This window comes from Amia ocellicauda, chromosome 3, assembly GCF_036373705.1.
Source record: "Amia ocellicauda isolate fAmiCal2 chromosome 3, fAmiCal2.hap1, whole genome shotgun sequence".
NCBI classification, from domain to species: domain Eukaryota; kingdom Metazoa; phylum Chordata; class Actinopteri; order Amiiformes; family Amiidae; genus Amia; species Amia ocellicauda.
This window is the reverse complement of record NC_089852.1, coordinates 23,629,223-23,648,003: the sequence shown is the minus strand read 5'-3', so window position 1 is coordinate 23,648,003 and position 18,781 is coordinate 23,629,223. Positions and strand designations below refer to the sequence as shown.

Below are 18,781 nucleotides of genomic sequence, written 5' to 3'. Positions count from 1 at the left end.
AGAAGAAAATCATATTTAAATCTTATTTATATGAAAATGTGGATGTTCTACAATACATTCCACTAGGTCCCTCTGGTATACACTTAGGTCCATAAATATTTGGACAGTGACATAATTGTCATAATTTGTGGCTCTGTACGCTACCACAATGGATTTGAAAGGAAACGATTGAATATGTCCTTGACGTGTAGACTTTCATCTTTAATTTGAGAGTAGTTACATCCAAATTTGGGTGAATGGTGTAGGAATTACACCAATTTTTATATGTAGTCCCCCCAATTTTAGGGGCTCAAAAGTATTTGGACAAACTAACATAATCATGAACTAAATTGTGAGTTTCAATACTTGGTTGAAAATCCATTGCAGTCAATGACTGCCTGAAGTCTGGAACCCATAGACATCACCAGATGCTGGGTTTCTTCCCTGGTGATGCTCTGCCAGGCCTGTACTGCAGCTGTCTTTAGTTCCTGCTTTTTCTTGGGGCGTTTTGCCTTCAGTTTTACCTTCAGCAAGTGAAATGCTGCTCAATTGGATTCAGGTCAGGTGATTGACTTGGCCATTGCAGAACATTCCACTTCTTCACCTTAAAGTCTTGGGTTGCTTTCACAGTATGCTTCGGGTCACTGTCCATCTGCACTGCGAAGCGCCGTCCAATAAATTTTGAAGAATTTGGCTGAATCTGAGCAGATTATATATGCCTAAATACTTAAGAATTCATCCACAACATCAATCGATATAAGTGAACCAGTTTCCTTGGCAGCCATACATGCCCATGCCATAACACTACCTCCACCATGCTTGACAGATGAGGTGGTATGCTTCGGATCATGAGCAGTTCCCTTTGATCTTCATCTCATCTGTCCATAGGATGTTGTTCCAGAACTGTACAGGGTTCTTTAGATGTTTTTTGGCAAACTGTAATATGGTCTTCCTGTTTCCTGTTAACATCTTGTGGTAAACCCTCTGTATTTAATCTGGTGAAGTCTTCTCTTGATTGTTGACTTTGACACAGATACCTCCTGGAGGGTGTTCTTGATCTGGCCAAGTGTTGTGAAGGGTTTTTTCTTCACTAGAGAAATAATTCTTCTGTCATCCACCACAGTTGTTTTCCATGGTCTTCTAGGCCTTTGAGTGTTCCTGAGCTCACCAGTGCATTCTTTCTTTTTAAGAACGTACCAAATAGTTGATTTGACCACACCTGTTATTGCTATCTCTCTGATTGGTTTGTTTTGATTTCTAAGGCAAAACTGAAGGCAAAACACCCCAATAACAAGCAGGAACTAAAGGCAGCTGCAGTGCAGGTCTGGCAGAGCATCACCAGGGAAGAAACCCAGCATCTGGTGATGTCTATGGGTTCCAGACTTCAGGCAGTCATTGACTGCAAAGGATTCGCAACCAAGTATTGACACTCACAATTCAATTAATGATGTAACTACCCTCAAATTAAAGCTGAAAGTTGACAGTTAAAGCACATTTTGATTGTTTCCTTTCATATCCATTGTGGTGGTGTACAGAGCCAAAATGATGACAATTATGTCACTGTCCAAATATTTATGGACCTAACTGTATTTTACTACTATTAAGTTGTGTCTTTAATGGTGATTCAAAGCACAATAAAACTCACCATAGTGTTTTGGGTAGCGACATGCTATTACAAATTTGATATTAGGCTATTATAATTTACCATTTTTGCCACAAACTCCTATTATCTGAAATCAAAGCTTGGTTTTGCTTGAAAGCCTTACCTGCTTCCACTGCCACCCAATTCCCTACTCTATTGGATTTAGCAGTACATTTTGGGGAGGGGGGGGGTGGGGGTCTTGATTCAAGTCTTCAAAATCATGAAAGTTACTGACCATGTCAATCCAGAGGAGCTTTTCCAGATCAGCAGGGACACACAGACCTGGGGACACAAATGGAAATTGGGCATTTAAGACAGAAAACAAGAGACACTTCTTCACACAGAGAGTCGTCACAACCTGGAACAAACTCCCCAGCGATGTGGTTGAAGCTGACAATTTGGGAACATTTAAAAATAGACTGGATAGGATCCTTGGATCACTTAGTTATTAATGGACACCAAATGAGCACAATGGGTCGAATGGCCTAGTTTAATTTGTAAACTTCTTATTTCAGACAGTGGGCAGGTGGTTATTTTGATTTACATCCCCATGCCTCTAAGCTCTTAACTTTGTATTTCATGGGGAATTTTACACTTTGAAAGTCAATATTTGACTTGCGAGGCAGTTAGTGGTCCTTCACTATCCCGGAGACAATCAGTTGGTAATGTTCAACACAGAGCACCTATGCTATGGACACGCTAGACCCTAAGTGCATTTGGGGTTTCTTTCATAGAGAAGGTGGTGGCTCTGTCTGTTTGTTGATTATTATGGAGAGGAAACTTCTCAAAAGGTCGGGTGGCAGTATAACCCAACCCACTTCATATTAAATAATTATGATGGTAGAAGTTCATACTGATTGACATTGACTTGCATTCATATAAAATGATTACAATTATAATATAAAACACAACATACATTAAACATGGAGTTAGTTGCAGATACCTTTGTTTAACTAAAATGTACGTTGAAGAAGTGTTTCAAATCAGGCAACACAGAGGCAGCCCTAATCCGTGACGTTTGTTCTGCGCGGGGTCCTTTCACTCCGCACGGCGCATCGAGTGTGGAACGTAGGGGAACCGCGCCGTTGAAAACAGCCGCAGAAACACATTTACAAGGTGGATTAAATACAAGACTTAACCCGCAAAACACAGGTAAGATCATACCAATCTGCAAGAACGATGTAGTTACACCACAGTAGTATCGATTGCAGTACATATTCAGTAGAAAAAACTATACAAATGACTAAACCATGTAGAATTCCATAAATGTACATTAATATAATCCAAATGGCATTTTCTTTATCTTACCGTGGGCAACATTTTATAGAGGTTATCCCTAAATTAAAGTTGGTGATATATCAGGTTAGTCTAACTAGTGCTGCAGATTTAATACATTACTTAAGTTATGTTGTCCCACTGTCATAGTCATTGATACATTGGTCTTGTGAAGCACCAAATCGAGGAGATCTCTGGTTTTCTGACCTACAACATGGAGTAATAAGGTGGATCACAAGGTCTTGGTATTTAACATATAGTAGCATATCTTTAAATATTTCTCAGTGTTCTTAGTCATGCGTGACGCTTTTAAACCTACAATATTGCATGGCAGCCATAGTAATACTTAAAGGCTCAGAATTAAAGATGACACTTAAATTCGCTTTAAAACAGAACAGAAGTGTAAGGTAAACGAGAATTGGTTGGAAGGATTCCAGAAAGAGTTGGACAGTTCTACGACATTTTGTTTATTTACGTGTAAACCTCTGTCCTCAGACCCTTACAACATGGAGGCGGACTTGTATGATGAGTTTGGAAACTATATCGGGCCGGAGCTGGACTCTGATGACGACGATGACCTGGACAGGGAAGACCGAGATGCAGATGAGGTAACGAGGAAATCTGTTTCTACAGCTCTGCCTTGAAATGGTTTCAGCTTTGTTCATTCCCAGATAAGTGTGTGTGGTAGAGGTCTTATGAAGAAACCTATTTTAAAATGCATGACATTTTTATCTGACCCCTTCACCATATCATCTCATTCACTGTGGGCCAGGAACTTCCAGTGTTTGGTCTGTCAGTTTCCAGGACAAACTCTTACACACTGCCACCTGTGCATCCAGGAAGAGTGTCTGTCCCTTTATGACTTGAGCTGCGTTACACCCTTTTGCATTGCTCCTCTGTCAGCTGCAGTGAGGTTGTTTTTGTGTTCACGCAGGCTGATGAGGATGATGAAGATGAGCCGGCTGACCCTGATGAAGAGACTCCCGGCATGGAGGTGGTTCTCCATGAGGATAAGAAGTACTACCCCACGGCGGAGGAGGTGTACGGGCCCGAGGTGGAGACCATTGTCCAGGAGGAGGACACCCAGCCACTCACAGGTCAGGTGCCACTGTCTTAGCCTGCGAGTGATGTATTGCAATGCTGCTCCTGCTGGACAAGTCTAAAAACTCAACATTCATTTACATGGCTTTAATGATGACATGTGAATTTCTTTTTTACGTTCTTTGGACTTAATCTAGAATCACCCCCACCCCCTGATTTGAGCATTTTATAATTGTTTTTTTTATAAACTAGCAATGAACTTGCAGGATTACTGTGCTCATGGGTTGCAGCAACAGCATTGTTGACCCAAGGAATGACAGTGTCTTTTCTCTTCCTACCCCAGAGCCCATTATTAAACCAGTCAAGACAAAGAAGTTCACACTGATGGAGCAGGAGCTGCCGTCCACCGTCTATGACATGGAGTGAGTAATCAGTACAATAAGGTCTTCATTCACAGCAATATGGACAATCCAGTTCTGTCTTCTTTAATGGGGATTAAGATTCAACCCCATTGGAGAGCCTGTATGTTCATTGAGTGCCAGTGTGGCCCCATCACCAGCCCATCAGTATGGTTTTGCTGAGGAAGGAAACTCTGCCTGTGGCTTTTACTGGGTACTCCTCTGAGCATCCTGATTCTAGCTCCCTCTTCAGTAGGCATTCTGTTCTTTCTCCCATTCAAAGATAATTGTTTGTTTTGTTTGTATATTTCTGACACTGTTGTGCTGCTAGAATGGCCGGACATTAAGTGTTGTCATAAAATACATTTATTCTGGGAGAAAACTATCTTTGGCGGTCTTCTGAAATTAATTGGGCATATGCCAAGCTCCTTTCAATTTAAGTGTGCATACTGCATATGCCTGCTTATGCCCTCTATTATACCACTGCCTGCAAGCCTATAAACACCATTCCCACCTTCTCTTGCAGGTTCTTGGCTGATCTGATGGACAGTCCCGAGCTGATTCGAAACGTCACCCTGTGTGGCCACCTGCACCACGGCAAGGTAGGCCCCCATTGCGATAGTGTGTGCCGAAAAAATAAGGAAAGGGTACAAGTCACAGAGTATGCAGTTGAATTATGCCGCAATGGGATTCATGTGTGACAACCTGCTCTGTTCCCCCTCAGACCTGCTTCGTGGACTGCCTGATCGAGCAGACCCACCCCGAGATCCGCAAGCGTGACGACATGGATGTGAGTCTGTGACTGGCTTTGCACTAGTTTTTATTTAGTGTCTTTTTTTGGGGGGTAATGACTGCAGAAATCTACAAAGTTCAGTGCCAGGCAATTCTTGTTTTTTGTTGATAATAAATTAACAGTTACACTGCCTATATTATTTTGTTCTTAAATTCATATCTCTTCACAAATGTTTGTCAAAGTCTCTCTAAATTAATCGTAATTAATTGTTTTGCAGCTGCGTTACACTGACATCCTTTTCACAGAGCAGGAGGTAAGGAAGAGAATCCAAAATACTTTTTTTTCCATGCATTATATTGACAAGTCCTTTAACGATTACAGAGAGGTAATTTAATTGTGTGAAAAATTTAAATACTGCATGGTATATTATTGTAATGTAGAATGTGTCTTTCTGGAATGCTATGGTAGTTATTTGATCTAAAAGTCTCGTACTAAAAGGTATATTTTTGTGTATCTCTAACATATTATTTAGTTATGTACTTATTGGAGATGGCTGTCTTACGCTATGACCCTATTGATCTTGTGTGTTGGTTTGTGTTTCACAGCGAGGAGTTGGCATCAAGAGTACCCCTGTCACTTTGGTCCTGCCAGACTCCAGGGGGAAATCTTACCTCTTTAACATCATGGACACACCAGGTATGTTTCCTGACTCCCTGAAAACGAGGGGAAGAGAGAATTTTATATGGGGGGGAGGGATTAAGCAGACTTTGAGTTAACTTGTTGATGATTATGTTATTGTCATGACAACCCTTTTGCCTATGCAGCCATCTATGGACTGTAATGTGTTTTTCTGCTTTCTAGGCCATGTGAACTTCTCCGATGAGGTGACGTCAGGAATCCGAATCTCTGACGGCATCGTGCTCTTCATCGACGCTGCTGAAGGGGTGAGTGGTCAAAGCCACGCTTCTTTTGATTGATGCACAACTTTAGGTTTACCAGCTGAGGCTGACTGAGATGCAGAACATGCAGTAGTTTTTGAGGAGAAACCTGCATGGGTTATGTGATTATGAGAGAGCAAGAGCACTCCTATTCTGGGAATCAGCTTCGATAGTTGTTGACATGTTGTGCACCTCTCGCTGGTCCCATGCTCCCCCTTCTCTGACATGTATCTCCGTGTCCTGTGTCGTAGGTCATGCTGAACACGGAGCGCCTGATCAAACACGCCGTGCAGGAGCGCCTGGCTGTCACCATCTGCATCAACAAGATCGACCGGCTCATTGTGGAGTTGAAGCTGCCGCCCACCGATGCCTACTACAAACTGAGGCACATCGTGGACGAGGTCAACGGCATGCTCAGGTACTACTGCCGCGACAGAGAGCTGAGCTAGTCACCTGACACAGAAGATCTAATCAAGTTTGTTGGTTTGTCTGTTTTTGCTGTGTGAGACACTTGTGCTGCTGAAATGGCCAGAGTCTAATGACACTTTCCCATCCCCTCTCCTCTCAGCATGTACAGCACCGATGAGAACCTGATCGTGTCTCCCCTGCTGGGCAATGTGTGTTTCGCCAGCTCTCAGTACAGCATCTGCTTCACTCTGGGCTCCTTCGCCAAGATCTACTCTGACACCTACGGTGAGCTGCTCCCTCCCTGCCTCAGTCACCCCCCCCCTAGTCCGCAGAGCTTGCAAAATTAAATATTGCCCATTTCTGAGATCGGCATCCCAAGAGATCAGTGTCTCAGCTTGACCGAAAGAAGTTATTCAAATTTAAAGCAATCTATAAAACCTAATTTGAGTCACCTAATGGATTGCATTCAAAGTGTTCATATAACAATTATTGTTTGTCCACTTTCTGAACTGTCAAAAAATGAACCCTGTCTCAGGCTTTTCAAATTCGTCACTGATTCCTTATCTCTCCTCTCCCTTTAGAAAAAAAAAAACAACTGTCTGTTTTGTTTCTTGAAACTTTATTTTGTTGTGTTAATGGGAATGTTTATTTATTTTTCTTATCATTTTGGCACACTGTGTTGATCTTCCATGTGCAGTAAGACTGTGTGTTTGGGCAGAGAAAAAGAGATGTTACTTTTAATTTTCAATTCCTATTCTCCATTATTTATTATTTTTTAGGCGACATTCACTACATGGAGTTTGCGAAGAGGCTCTGGGGAGACATTTACTTCAACCCCAAAACGTAAGTGAGACCACTGATGCCTAAATGTAAAAATGCCAGACATCTGGTGTAGCTGGGGTATTCCTCCAATGAGCTGTTAGAGAGAAGAGGTCTGTGCATTGAGCCTGTTTATTTGCATAATTTGTTTTTTGTACATTGACTTCTAATTCCTACCTTAATTTAAGAAGGATTATGGACAACTGCCCTCCAATCTCCTCTGGAGTTTTCAAAAGTCAAAGGTCAGATTATGGACCCTTTTCCCCACTTGAGATGGAGGCGGACTTTCTTTCAATCAAGGAAAACTATAACTGGGAGCAGTTATACCACTACTGGCTCTGATGCCATCAGTAGTCCTATATGTGACTGTGTGTTGATGCAATTACAGCACATAGGCAACTCATGACCCAGGGGAGAAGGATCAAGCCCATGCTCTGTGCTTTTGCTTCCTCTGACTCCTATGTTCTGCTCTTTCAGGAGAAAGTTTACCAAGAAAGCACCCAACAGCAACTCCCAGCGCAGCTTTGTTGAGTTTGTGCTCGAGCCGCTGTATAAGATCCTGTCTCAGGTAAGGGATCACTGTGGGGGATGTTATTTTATGTTCTTAGAATCTTGTGTTTCCGTAGTGGGATCTCAAAACTCCTGCTGAATAATTTTTCTTAAAAACATTAGTCCTGGGACAGTTCTTGGCTTACTTGGTACCTCTTTACATGGATTGAGCAAAAGGCTAGGTCTTTGAATCGGAGTGAGTGCTTTGCTGTGGATTCGTAGCTTATGAACTCAAGGCTGCTGTCGACTTCTTAGCACTGTGCCCAGGGAGTGGCAGCGGCGGGTCTCGCGGGCCTTCTTTTCTCACAGTTCTCTCTCTCAGGTGGTGGGAGACGTGGACACCTCGCTGCCCCGTGTGCTGGACGAGCTGGGCATCCACCTGACCAAGGAGGAGCTCAAGCTCAACATCCGACCCCTACTGCGCCTTGTCTGCAATCGCTTCTTCGGGGAATTCACAGGTACTGCAGGCCCACACCATTTTTTTATTTATTTAAATGCTATAAACTTTTTTTGTATACTTTAAGAAAATAAAACTATTCTCACAATTTCTCTTCCTGTGGTAGGTTTTGTGGACATGTGTGTGCAGCATATCTCTTCGCCGCAGGATGGAGCCAAAAACAAGATCGAGCACAGTTACACGGGGGGGCTGGACTCGGACCTGGCAGAGGTCATGGTGGAATGTGACCCAGATGTGAGTTGAATAGTGTGGAGAGGCTGTGCAAGTTTGCTGAAATTCATAAGAAATCTGCATATGCGTTACAAGTACAAACACATGTTTCTTGGCTGCTGCTATACTGTGCACAGAAAATCGTTTTTAATGCCTGGGTCTCTTTCAAGGGAGCAGGGAGATGCATCCTGATCAGTAAAAGGTTTCTCCCAGTGCCTGAAGAACTGTTAATCAATTTCCTGGCTAGATAAGCCAATAGTATTGACTTTCTGTCTCCAGCTGTACACAACAAAAACAAATAAAGATGTCCAAACCTGTAAATCCACTTAGTTAGTTAACCCAGTACTGAGACGCATTTTAAATCTTTCCTCAATGAGTCAACCTTACTCCAATTATTCTTGTATTGACTTTGGTTTTGGCGTTTCTTCTAAGTGATCTTGTGTTCAAGTTGTCTGTAATTGATCACAGATTATTTAATTAAGTTAACAGTATTAAATCCATAGACTCAAAACCATTATCTGATTATTTGTATTTTAGCAACTCTTTTCATAATAGCAATGCAGTTGACTAGAACCAAGAAATAAAACCTAAAATCCTGCCTATCTGAGTGCCTGTTCTCTCTCGCTAGATAACGCAAGCTTGCTTAATTGCAGATTAATGTACACATTTCTCATAACAGTGTTTCTGCAGCTCCACGACTCGACCCTCACATCTGTGAGTGCTCTGGGATCTATGGCTTATGGGGTGTGTCGTTTTGTGCATTTTCACAGGGCCCTCTCATGTGCCACACCACAAAGATGTACAGCACGGAGGACGGGGTGCAATTCCATGCTTTCGGGAGGGTGCTTAGTGGCACCATCCACGCGGGGCAGCCTGTGAAAGTGCTGGGGGAGAACTACACCCTGGAGGACGAGGAGGACTCTCAGATCTGCACTGTGGGCCGCCTCTGGATCTCTGTGGCCAGGTATGCACACTGCTGAGGGGTGATTCTGGCTTTGAGAGAAATTATCAGGGATTCCAAGTTCACTTCCAAAAGCTGTTCAATTCCAACCGTACCCTCTTGCCCCACAGGTACCAGATTGAGGTGAACCGGGTGCCCGCGGGGAACTGGTTGCTGATCGAGGGGTGCGACCAGCCCATTGTGAAGACGGCCACCATCACAGAGCCCCGTGGCAATGAAGAGGTGAGTGCCACCACATCCTGGAGTCACAGCTCTTCTGTGTGTTCCCGCTAAGCTCTGACTCTCTGTTGCTCCTCCTCTCAGGCTCAGATCTTCCGGCCTCTGAAGTTCAACACGGCCTCTGTGATTAAGATCGCTGTGGAGCCTGTCAACCCCTCGGAGCTGCCCAAAATGCTGGACGGACTCAGGAAAGTGAACAAGAGCTACCCCTCCCTCACCACTAAGGTACCTACCATACAACAAATGCTGCAGGACTGTAGTTATTCCTATTTTTATTTTTTGACCTCTACAATCTGACCACTATAACATAAGCACTGCTGGGATGTTGTGTGCTGTCTTGTCTTAGGTGGAGGAGTCCGGGGAGCACGTGATCCTGGGCACTGGGGAGCTGTACCTGGACTGCGTCATGCACGACCTGCGGAAGATGTACTCTGAGATTGACATCAAGGCAAGTGCCGCTCTCTATAATCCACACTCTGGGGAGGCGGTCTGGGCCTGTAAAATATTTGTGTTTGACACTGTGTGCCTGGTGGAGCAGAGTGCGATGCTCTTTTAAGATGTGAGACTGGGATCGAAGTGTTCAGGTGTGGAGCTTTCAAGATGGGAAGGGAAGGCATCTTCTGTGGAGACCACTTTCTAAAGCAATTATTCTTTTGAGTGATGTCTGATGGCTTTATAAATGTGAGGACTAAGATTAAATGTAGTATGATTGTGTTGTCCCTGTGGTGGGGGGGTCTGGTCCATACTGACCTTCGGATCTAATAGTGAGAAGTGTGAAGACTGGTGGAGTTAAGTAGGATTTCTCTCTGTGGCACAGGTGGCTGACCCCGTGGTGACCTTCTGCGAGACTGTGGTAGAAACCTCCTCCTTGAAGTGTTTTGCAGAAACGCCCAACAAAAAGTGAGTCTCTTCTGCCTTTGTGTACAGCTACTGGACAGGAAAGAAGCCTCCCTTGGCCCAACAGCTGGGTTTTATGAGCTGCAGATTCCTTGTGTTTAAGACATCAGTATATTTCATACATTATTTGGACTTGGTTTGAGATGATGATGGTCATTATTAACATCGATTCTTACTATGAATATATTTCTCAACTGTTCATTTATGCGTTTTGTTATTAACCCATAGGAACAAGATCACAATGATTGCCGAGCCTCTGGAGAAAGGCTTGGCTGAAGACATTGAGAACGAAGTGGTGCAGATCACATGGAACAGGTAAATGCGACGCAGAGGCTGCCAGCCACACGTTGGGCCTCTGGAAACTGCCCTTGGAACCCCTGACTTACGGGCTTCAATTCTCATGTCTGTGTGTTAGCCAGACAGAATTAACCTTAAAACTTGGCAGGGTGTAGTAGACACACTACCTTCACACTGCCTTCAATTGTAAAGTGGCGTTCTATGACTTTGAAAGCAAAAGTCTGTGTCACTGACATGAGAAGTCAATCAGAAACTTTGGACTCTGGGTATGTAAGCTGACTGTCCCCAATAGACAGAATTTTACATATCGAATATTGAAGCCTTGGATTTGAGGAAAGACCTTGCAGCATTTGACAAAATAGGTCAGATCTTGTCTGCTTCCAGCTTGAAAGTCTTGCCATGAAAGCTGAAAAGTTCAAAGTGTAATATTCTCTCACTGAAAGGTGTGGGAGGGCTTAGTTTACACACACGCACTGGCGGCAGGGGATTGGCTTATGATTGGATCAAAAGCAACTGACTAGGGAATAAGGTTAAACCTGGTCTACACTGTGTGACAAGTGTCCAATAAAAACAGCCTTTGGACCAAATGGTCATGTCTGAATGAATGCACCAATCATGGGCAGGTTATAAATCATGATCTGGTCTGGTTGTGTGAGGTGCCCTTACCTCTGAACAGCCTGCCCTGATGTGAAGTCCTGAATACCACTTGGTTTAAGGACTGTCAAAAGACATGTTGAATAGTGTAACCTGGACAGGCAGTAGGTCCTTCTTCTTACACCCTTGATGTGTTGTTCCCTCTCAAGGAAAAAGCTGGGAGAGTTTTTCCAGACCAAATACGACTGGGATCTTCTAGCTGCTCGATCCATCTGGGCATTTGGCCCAGACGCCACTGGCCCCAACATCCTTGTGGACGACACTCTCCCCTCAGAGGTGAGGCTGGGGCTCCAAGCCCAACTGAGAAGCAGTCTATAGAGCGCATCGTGACCAGCAGGCATTTGTGATTTTAACAGGTTGCCTTAATGTATCATATCTTTAAGTCATATCACACTCATGTCACTTTAAAGGGACCTTGTAAGGAAGGAGAGATGTGCACACATGTTCATTTGCATGTTAAAGGGGAGACGAGCTAAACCTGTTCAGTGGCGTTGATGTGTGTTAATCCCTGGGCAGGTGGACAAGGCGCTGCTGGGCTCTGTGAAGGACAGCATCGTGCAGGGCTTCCAATGGGGGACGAGGGAGGGCCCGCTGTGCGACGAGCGTGAGTTTTTATTTCATCAGACATTATGTAGCTGCCACCTTTTATCGCAGGTGACTTCAAAATCCACTACTACATTATAAACGTAAAAGATATAGTAATACCCTTCACAGTGATGGATTGAAAAAAAACATGCGTGAACTGGCATGGTTATGGCCAGTGTAGCAATGCATGGGATTCTTTGGGATGCTCTGGCATGGTTTGGTTTTGATTTGTGAAAGGACCCCTGTAATCTATGAAGACTGACCCAGTGTCTCCCATTCTGTCTGAATCTCTTACAGCCTGTTTGTTTGAAGCTGTTTTTTTTTCTGCTTGGTCTGCAACTGTGTGACGTGCCCGGCTCACTGTTTCTATCTCCGTCCCTCTCCCTCTCTCTAGCCATCCGCAATGTGAAGTTCAAGATCCTGGATGCAGTGATTGCGCAGGAGCCGCTGCATCGCGGAGGGGGACAGATCATTCCCACTGCCCGCCGAGTTGTTTACTCCGCCTTCCTCATGGTGAGAGCCAGCAACCCCGCACCACACACACACACACACACACACACACACACACATACACATCTATGCCTATTTTGCAGTCAGACCTCTTTGCAACTTGTCGTTGTAGTTCTGCAAGGTTCTAATCGATATATTTTGACACCAAGGGTTTTGATGCTTTGTGTGTAACTATCTCTCTCCTATCCAGGCCACCCCTCGTCTGATGGAGCCCTATTACTTTGTGGAAGTGCAGGCCCCGGCCGACTGTGTGTCTGCTGTCTACACTGTGCTGGCCCGCAGGAGGTAATTTATATTATTTCTTCAATCTCCCAATTCTGCAACTTCTTGAGTGTCTCATTATTATAGCGTTGGCCCAAGACAGGATTTATCCCCTAGTTGTGCACTATAGCTCAATTAACCTGCTGGTTGTGGTTCTCTCAGAGGTCATGTGACCCAGGACGCGCCCATCCCCGGCTCTCCCCTCTACACCATCAAGGCCTTCATTCCCGCCATTGACTCCTTCGGCTTCGAGACAGACCTGCGCACCCACACCCAGGGCCAAGCCTTCTCCCTGTCCGTCTTCCACCACTGGCAGGTAGGGCTCGCTATATACCGCTGCGCATAGAATAGGCTGCTGTTTAAGCAGGGTTTTATGGTCGTTGTTCACACACATTTTTGCCCAGGTAATTCATGCCACTTCATATGTCCAACGTGAATCAAACATGTGGATGGATATTTTGCTGCCCCCAGAAGGAGAAGAATCCCCAGTTAAGGAACTGAAGAGACATCAATCTAGGACGGTCATCTCCATCCCTGGTCCTTGGTGATGGCTTGTGTTTGAGCAAGTGCTTGAGCACTGTGTGGGAATGATAACCAGAAGACCTCTTAGTAGGACGTCCAAACCTGAGTTGTAGCCCCATGGCCTAGGATTGATGTGCAGTTGCATCATGACGTTGCATTGAGATTGATGGGCCTCGATGGCAACAGACCCCTGGCAGTAAGAGGTTAATTGCAGTGGCTGCTGACATGCGCATGTTTCTGAGAGCGTGTGCGCCCAGAATCCAGATGAAATGGAGTTGACGTGATCTTGTTTAAATGATGACGCTGTTTTGTGTCAGCAGGTTTGGTTGTGCGTTCCTGTTTGTGCTCATATGCGCTCCAGATTTTTTGTTTTCTCCTTGTCCCCTCTTCTGTAAGCACTTTACTTTCCCTGGTGTTAGCTCCCAGACTAGTGCTGCTTGCCTCGGGGCACTGGTGGCTGACAAAGTCCTCTCCCTCTCGCTCCTCTTGACCTGTGTGCCAGCGTGCCGAGCTGGCTCTGAGCTGACCCACACTGACACATTGCCTCGTCAGGCCTGTGCCACTCTCGATCCATTTTCCATTTAGGCTGAGGAATTCTGGGAACAGGCTTATGACTCTGTAACCGGCGAGCTGAAATTACAGCCTCCACACCTGGGGGCCTTTTACTTAGTGGGGTCACAGTGAAAGGTGAAGGTAATTTAATCAATCTGGCATGTAGTCATAAGATGCAATATACTGTGAACTCACTAAATAAACAAACAGCACTTCAACAAAACTGTGGAAATACACTTTTAAACCAAACCATCAACATACTTCATTAATGCATTGTTTATGTTGCAATTGACAGTTAGTTCAATCACTGCAATTAACAGCAATACATCTATGTATATAGTTAGTGAGAAATTAATAAAAAAGTGATCATAAAGTGATGATGTTATTTTTAAATTAATAAACACTATATACACCGATCAGCCATAACATTATGACCACCTGCCTAATATTGTGTAGGTCCCCCTTTTGCTGCCAAAACAGGCCCTGACCCATCGAGGCATGGACTCCACTAGACCTCTGAAGGTGTGCTGTGGTATCTGGCATCAAGACGTTAGCAGCAGATCCTTTAAGTCCTGTAAGTTGCGAGGTGGGGCCTCCATGGATCGGACTTGTTTGTCCAGCACATCCCACTGATGCTCGATTGGATTGAGATCTGGGGAATTTGGAGGCCAAGTCAACACCTTGAACTCGTGATTCATCAGATCAGGCCAGCATTCACTTTTTTAGCAATTTGAGCTACAGTAGCTCGTCTGTTGGATCGGACCACACGGGCCAGCCTTCGCTCCCCACGTGCATCAATGACTCTTGTCGACGGTTCACCGCTTTTCCTTCCTTGGACCACTTTTGATAGGTACTGACCACTGCAGACCAGGAACACCCCACAAGAGCCGCAGTTTTGGAGATGCTCTGACCCAGTCGTCTAGCCATCACAATTTGGCCCTTGTCAAAGTCGCTCAGATCCTTACGCTGCCCATTTTTCCTGCTTCTAACACATCAACTTTGAGGACAAAATGTTCACTTGCTGCCTAATATATCCCAACCACTGACAGGTGCCATGATAATGAGATTATCAGTGTTATTCACTTCACCTGTCAGTGGTCATAATGTTATGGCTGATCGGTGTATTTTTACTGAAAAAAAAAGATGCATAACCTGGTTTATTAGACACCATCTTTTGTAAACATGATTATGCAAATCAACCCGGTGACTATTGGAGACCGGCTGCTAGTTGAGACCTGGCGAGTATTGGAAGTTTTACAGTATATAAACATAAAATGTATATCCGTCACAAACAGTTGAAGTACTGTGCCCTCTAGTGGCGGTTATGCATACTGCACATTAATTTCACTTCAGTTTTCTACTCAATTATTTTCTGCTGGGTAGGGGAAGAGAAATTCAATAAAGACTGAACTCAGTGTTTTTGAAAGGGTACGCTGAATTAAAATAGTCTCTCGAAACACTCTACACTGATTGGGGATGTAAGTCCTCATTTTCCCCTCCACAGTAAGTGAATTAGTTTGGCGCTCTGCCCAGAGTGGAAAATTAGTCCCTCAGTGTTTTCTTCATGGAAAGAATGGTCTGTTGGGATATACAGGATATGAAAGTCATGGGTTACTGGATGCAGAGATTTGGGATACCAAGAACTGGACATCTGCACTTCAGAATCATCTGCGAGACCATAAGAATGGCAAGCAGTTCACACCATGAGGGATTGTTGGATCGCAGAATCCCTTTTTCTCTTTGACTGTTTTGGAGTTGAGATTGCTTCTTGACTGTGCCCAACCATGGGGGACCTCACAATTACTGACAACCTCTTTGAAGGTCCTAGTCAGCCAATGACGTGTCCCACATTTGAACTCCCCATTCCTGAACTACTGAACGGCACTAACCTGCAATCTGAGCACAGGTGCCAAACCTGTTGATCCCCTAAGTGGCACCTGAAGGCTGGAAACTGTTTTATAGCCAATATTAATAAGCCAAGGTATAAATGAGTCTTGAGGTGGCAGTAAGTAAATGGGATCAGTGCCAGGCTGAGATCACAAGATTTCTGCAGGCTACTTCCATTGTGTCATCGCACTGGCCTGCTTCACAGTTCTGCTGGGACGTGCAGAATGAGGCCCGGCACAGGTTCTCCTATCCTTGGAGTGTCCTGTCCAGTGTTGTTGAGCTAAATTAAGAAAACAATCGGAACAGGCAGTTTTATAGATGGTGGGTAGCTTTCATCCTTCACCCCCACACAAACGGGTCTTAAGTAAATACATATCATAAAAATAAATCTGTCAGCTATGGAATGTTAATTTGCTTTCAATCTTTAAAGTCTATTTCAGAGGTGCTTCTTGCCGTTACTATTCCTTGGTTGTTTTATTTCTTTCCAGTTGGTTTGCTTCTCCAGTTAACATTGTCATATATCAATGCCCAAACTGGCTTCACTGTAGCGAGTGATTTGAGAATGATTATGTGGGCAGTAATTATGGGTCTAATGTAATGGCAAATCATTACCGCCACAAAAATAATGAAATCGTTTAGAACGCATTTTAAAATGTTCCTGGTAAATGCATTTAAATTGCTTTAAGTACGCCCAAAAATCGACATTAATCTACTATAAGTTTCCCTAAAAAGCCTTGCAAGCAGCATCCCCAGTCCAGCAAGGGCACTGCAAAATCCATGACCAATTAGTAAATGAAATGAATGTCAATAAATGACTAACCATTGCCTACTTGGTGTGCTGTCAACTCAGCTCCATTTTTCTACATGATGAAGTGTCGAGGCCTAGTGTGAAATATGTAAATCAAAGCCATAATCCAGACAGCAGGATCTTTCAGTCACTTTGGGAAGTGGCATATTGAGCACAGAGGCTTGAACTTAATTCTGTTTACATTATTTTTAACCCTTCATTCATTACTAATTTTATCTAATTAATTTGTATTTACCAAATAATAATACTGATGTTAACACTCAAACAGTATGTGCCTGTAGTATTAGTTGAACATTTTGTCCTTGTTGGCTGTGTTAAGCGGGAAGTGTGTCAAAGACAATGTGAGAATGTGACATGACAGAGCGGCTGTGCTGTTGTACCCAGATCGTGCCCGGTGACCCCCTGGACAAGAGCATTGTGATCCGGCCCCTGGAGCCCCAGCCTGCCCCACACCTGGCCCGCGAGTTCATGATCAAGACACGCCGGCGCAAGGTGAGTGAGGCGGAGACGTACCCACACTGCTGCCTCCTGCACTGCCTATGGCCCAGTCTTCACTGTTCTCATACTGGTTGCAGCCATGCATTGAAATGTGAATTTGAGGATGGTGGGGTGCATATTTTCAGTATAATTGATCCTTTAAAGATGTGCGATGATGTGTCTGACTGTTGCCTGTGTCTTTCCCCAGGGGCTCAGCGAGGACGTCAGCATCAGCAAGTTCTTCGATGACCCTATGTTGTTGGAGCTGGCCAAGCAGGATGTGGTGCTCAACTATCCCATGTAGCCCTGGGGAGATGCGCCTCCTTCCGTGTCAGGACGTGCTTCAATCCATGCAGGGGAGTCTCTTTGAGAGCTGATTTCCTTCCTACTGAACAGCCAACCATGGGAACAATTTGGGGGCTATTCCCATGGGCTGTTTTGTTTTCTGATTTATAATTATTTTTATAAACCACAGAACACAAAACTTAAAAAACAAACAAAACAAAAAAAACTTCAAAATGTTCATCTGGTGTATCTCTTGTGACCTCTGCCTCCCATCTTTTCGGTTTGTAGTTTTTGTTTTCTAAATTTGAGCACCCTGGACAAGCTTTCAGTGCAGTGCAAAGTTAAATCTGTATTATTGATTTTGTTTTTTTCTTCATCCTTTAACTCGCAAAACAATTCTACAGAAAAGCCTTAGTCTTTTGTGAGTTTTATGAATTTTGATCCAGTGAGGTGCTCGATTGACTGACACCTATTAAGGACATTGAATTCACTTGAATAAGACCTGCTGCAGCTTCAATTGACAAATGTGATCTTCTAGTATTCTAGAAATGAGTTCACAGGTATGAAGCCTTTGCCAGTCCAGGCCCCCCATGAAGCCCTTTGGTCTTCTGCCCCCCCGATGTCAGCACAGTGGACAAGAGATGCCAGTTTTCTCTGCCTCTCTGTGGGTTGAGTGTCTTTCAACTGGTATGGCCCCTGCAAGCCATAATGAAAACCATCCGGGCAATAAATGATCAGTTTCTGATTTTTCTCTTTTATTTTGATGTTTGGAATTAAAATATTCAACATTAGATTTCTGTTCGGGAAATGCAGATTTTGCAAGAACCTACAGGAAGTAAAACTTGAAATGCTCTGCTCTGCAATGGGAGTCTGATTTGCTTTCCAGCAGAGACCCCCTTTAGCAGGCAAATCTGACCCCCACACAGGTTTACGGGCAGTGTGATTGTCTTGTGTTTTTTTTTTTTTTTTTTTTTATATATATATAAATGGACTCAAGATTTGTAGAAAAAGTTGGAAGCAGGCTTGGTGATATGCATTTTAATTAGGTATGGTTTATTGACATTCAAATGTGAATAAATAAAAGCTCAGCCTGTTCTTCAAATTTGTGTTTTGTTTCCCCCCCTCTTAACTTTCGGCCAAGTCCGATCAGTCCAAATTTACCTATAAATGAGTGTTGTACAATACAGATTATAGTCTGACCTCTAATGTGGCCAATTAAGTGTTCATCTTGGCCACGCAGTACATGGCTAGTGCGAACACTGTTTTTCTCACCGATGCAGCAGTAACCATCAGCGTAAGCCTTTGAGTGAATGATTGTTTTCTGCCATTTGTAACATGCTGGCGCTGCACAGACCTCAACCGGCCACACTTTTATGTGCAATTAGCCACATGTGGTGTTTAGACTTCAACTGCATGT

At 44.0% G+C, this 18,781-nt stretch overlaps 1 protein-coding gene across 1 annotated transcript; it reads left to right on the top strand.

The window, feature by feature from the left end:
• Positions 1 to 2,663: 2,663 nt before the first annotated feature.
• On the top strand, positions 2,664 to 18,466 carry eftud2 (elongation factor Tu GTP binding domain containing 2). The gene is made up of 28 exons (XM_066698570.1): positions 2,664 to 2,773; positions 3,392 to 3,504; positions 3,831 to 3,993; positions 4,281 to 4,359; positions 4,862 to 4,937; positions 5,060 to 5,125; positions 5,346 to 5,381; positions 5,674 to 5,764; positions 5,930 to 6,012; positions 6,258 to 6,424; positions 6,575 to 6,704; positions 7,199 to 7,257; positions 7,711 to 7,801; positions 8,105 to 8,240; positions 8,346 to 8,473; positions 9,220 to 9,413; positions 9,521 to 9,632; positions 9,714 to 9,854; positions 9,976 to 10,077; positions 10,447 to 10,529; positions 10,755 to 10,841; positions 11,627 to 11,753; positions 11,994 to 12,081; positions 12,457 to 12,575; positions 12,763 to 12,857; positions 12,996 to 13,149; positions 16,987 to 17,094; positions 17,288 to 18,466. Exons 2-28 carry the CDS (start codon positions 3,403 to 3,405, stop codon positions 17,381 to 17,383), a joined length of 2,913 nt encoding a protein of 970 aa, XP_066554667.1. The 5' UTR covers positions 2,664 to 2,773; positions 3,392 to 3,402; the 3' UTR covers positions 17,384 to 18,466.
• The last annotated feature ends 315 nt before the right edge of the window (positions 18,467 to 18,781 follow it).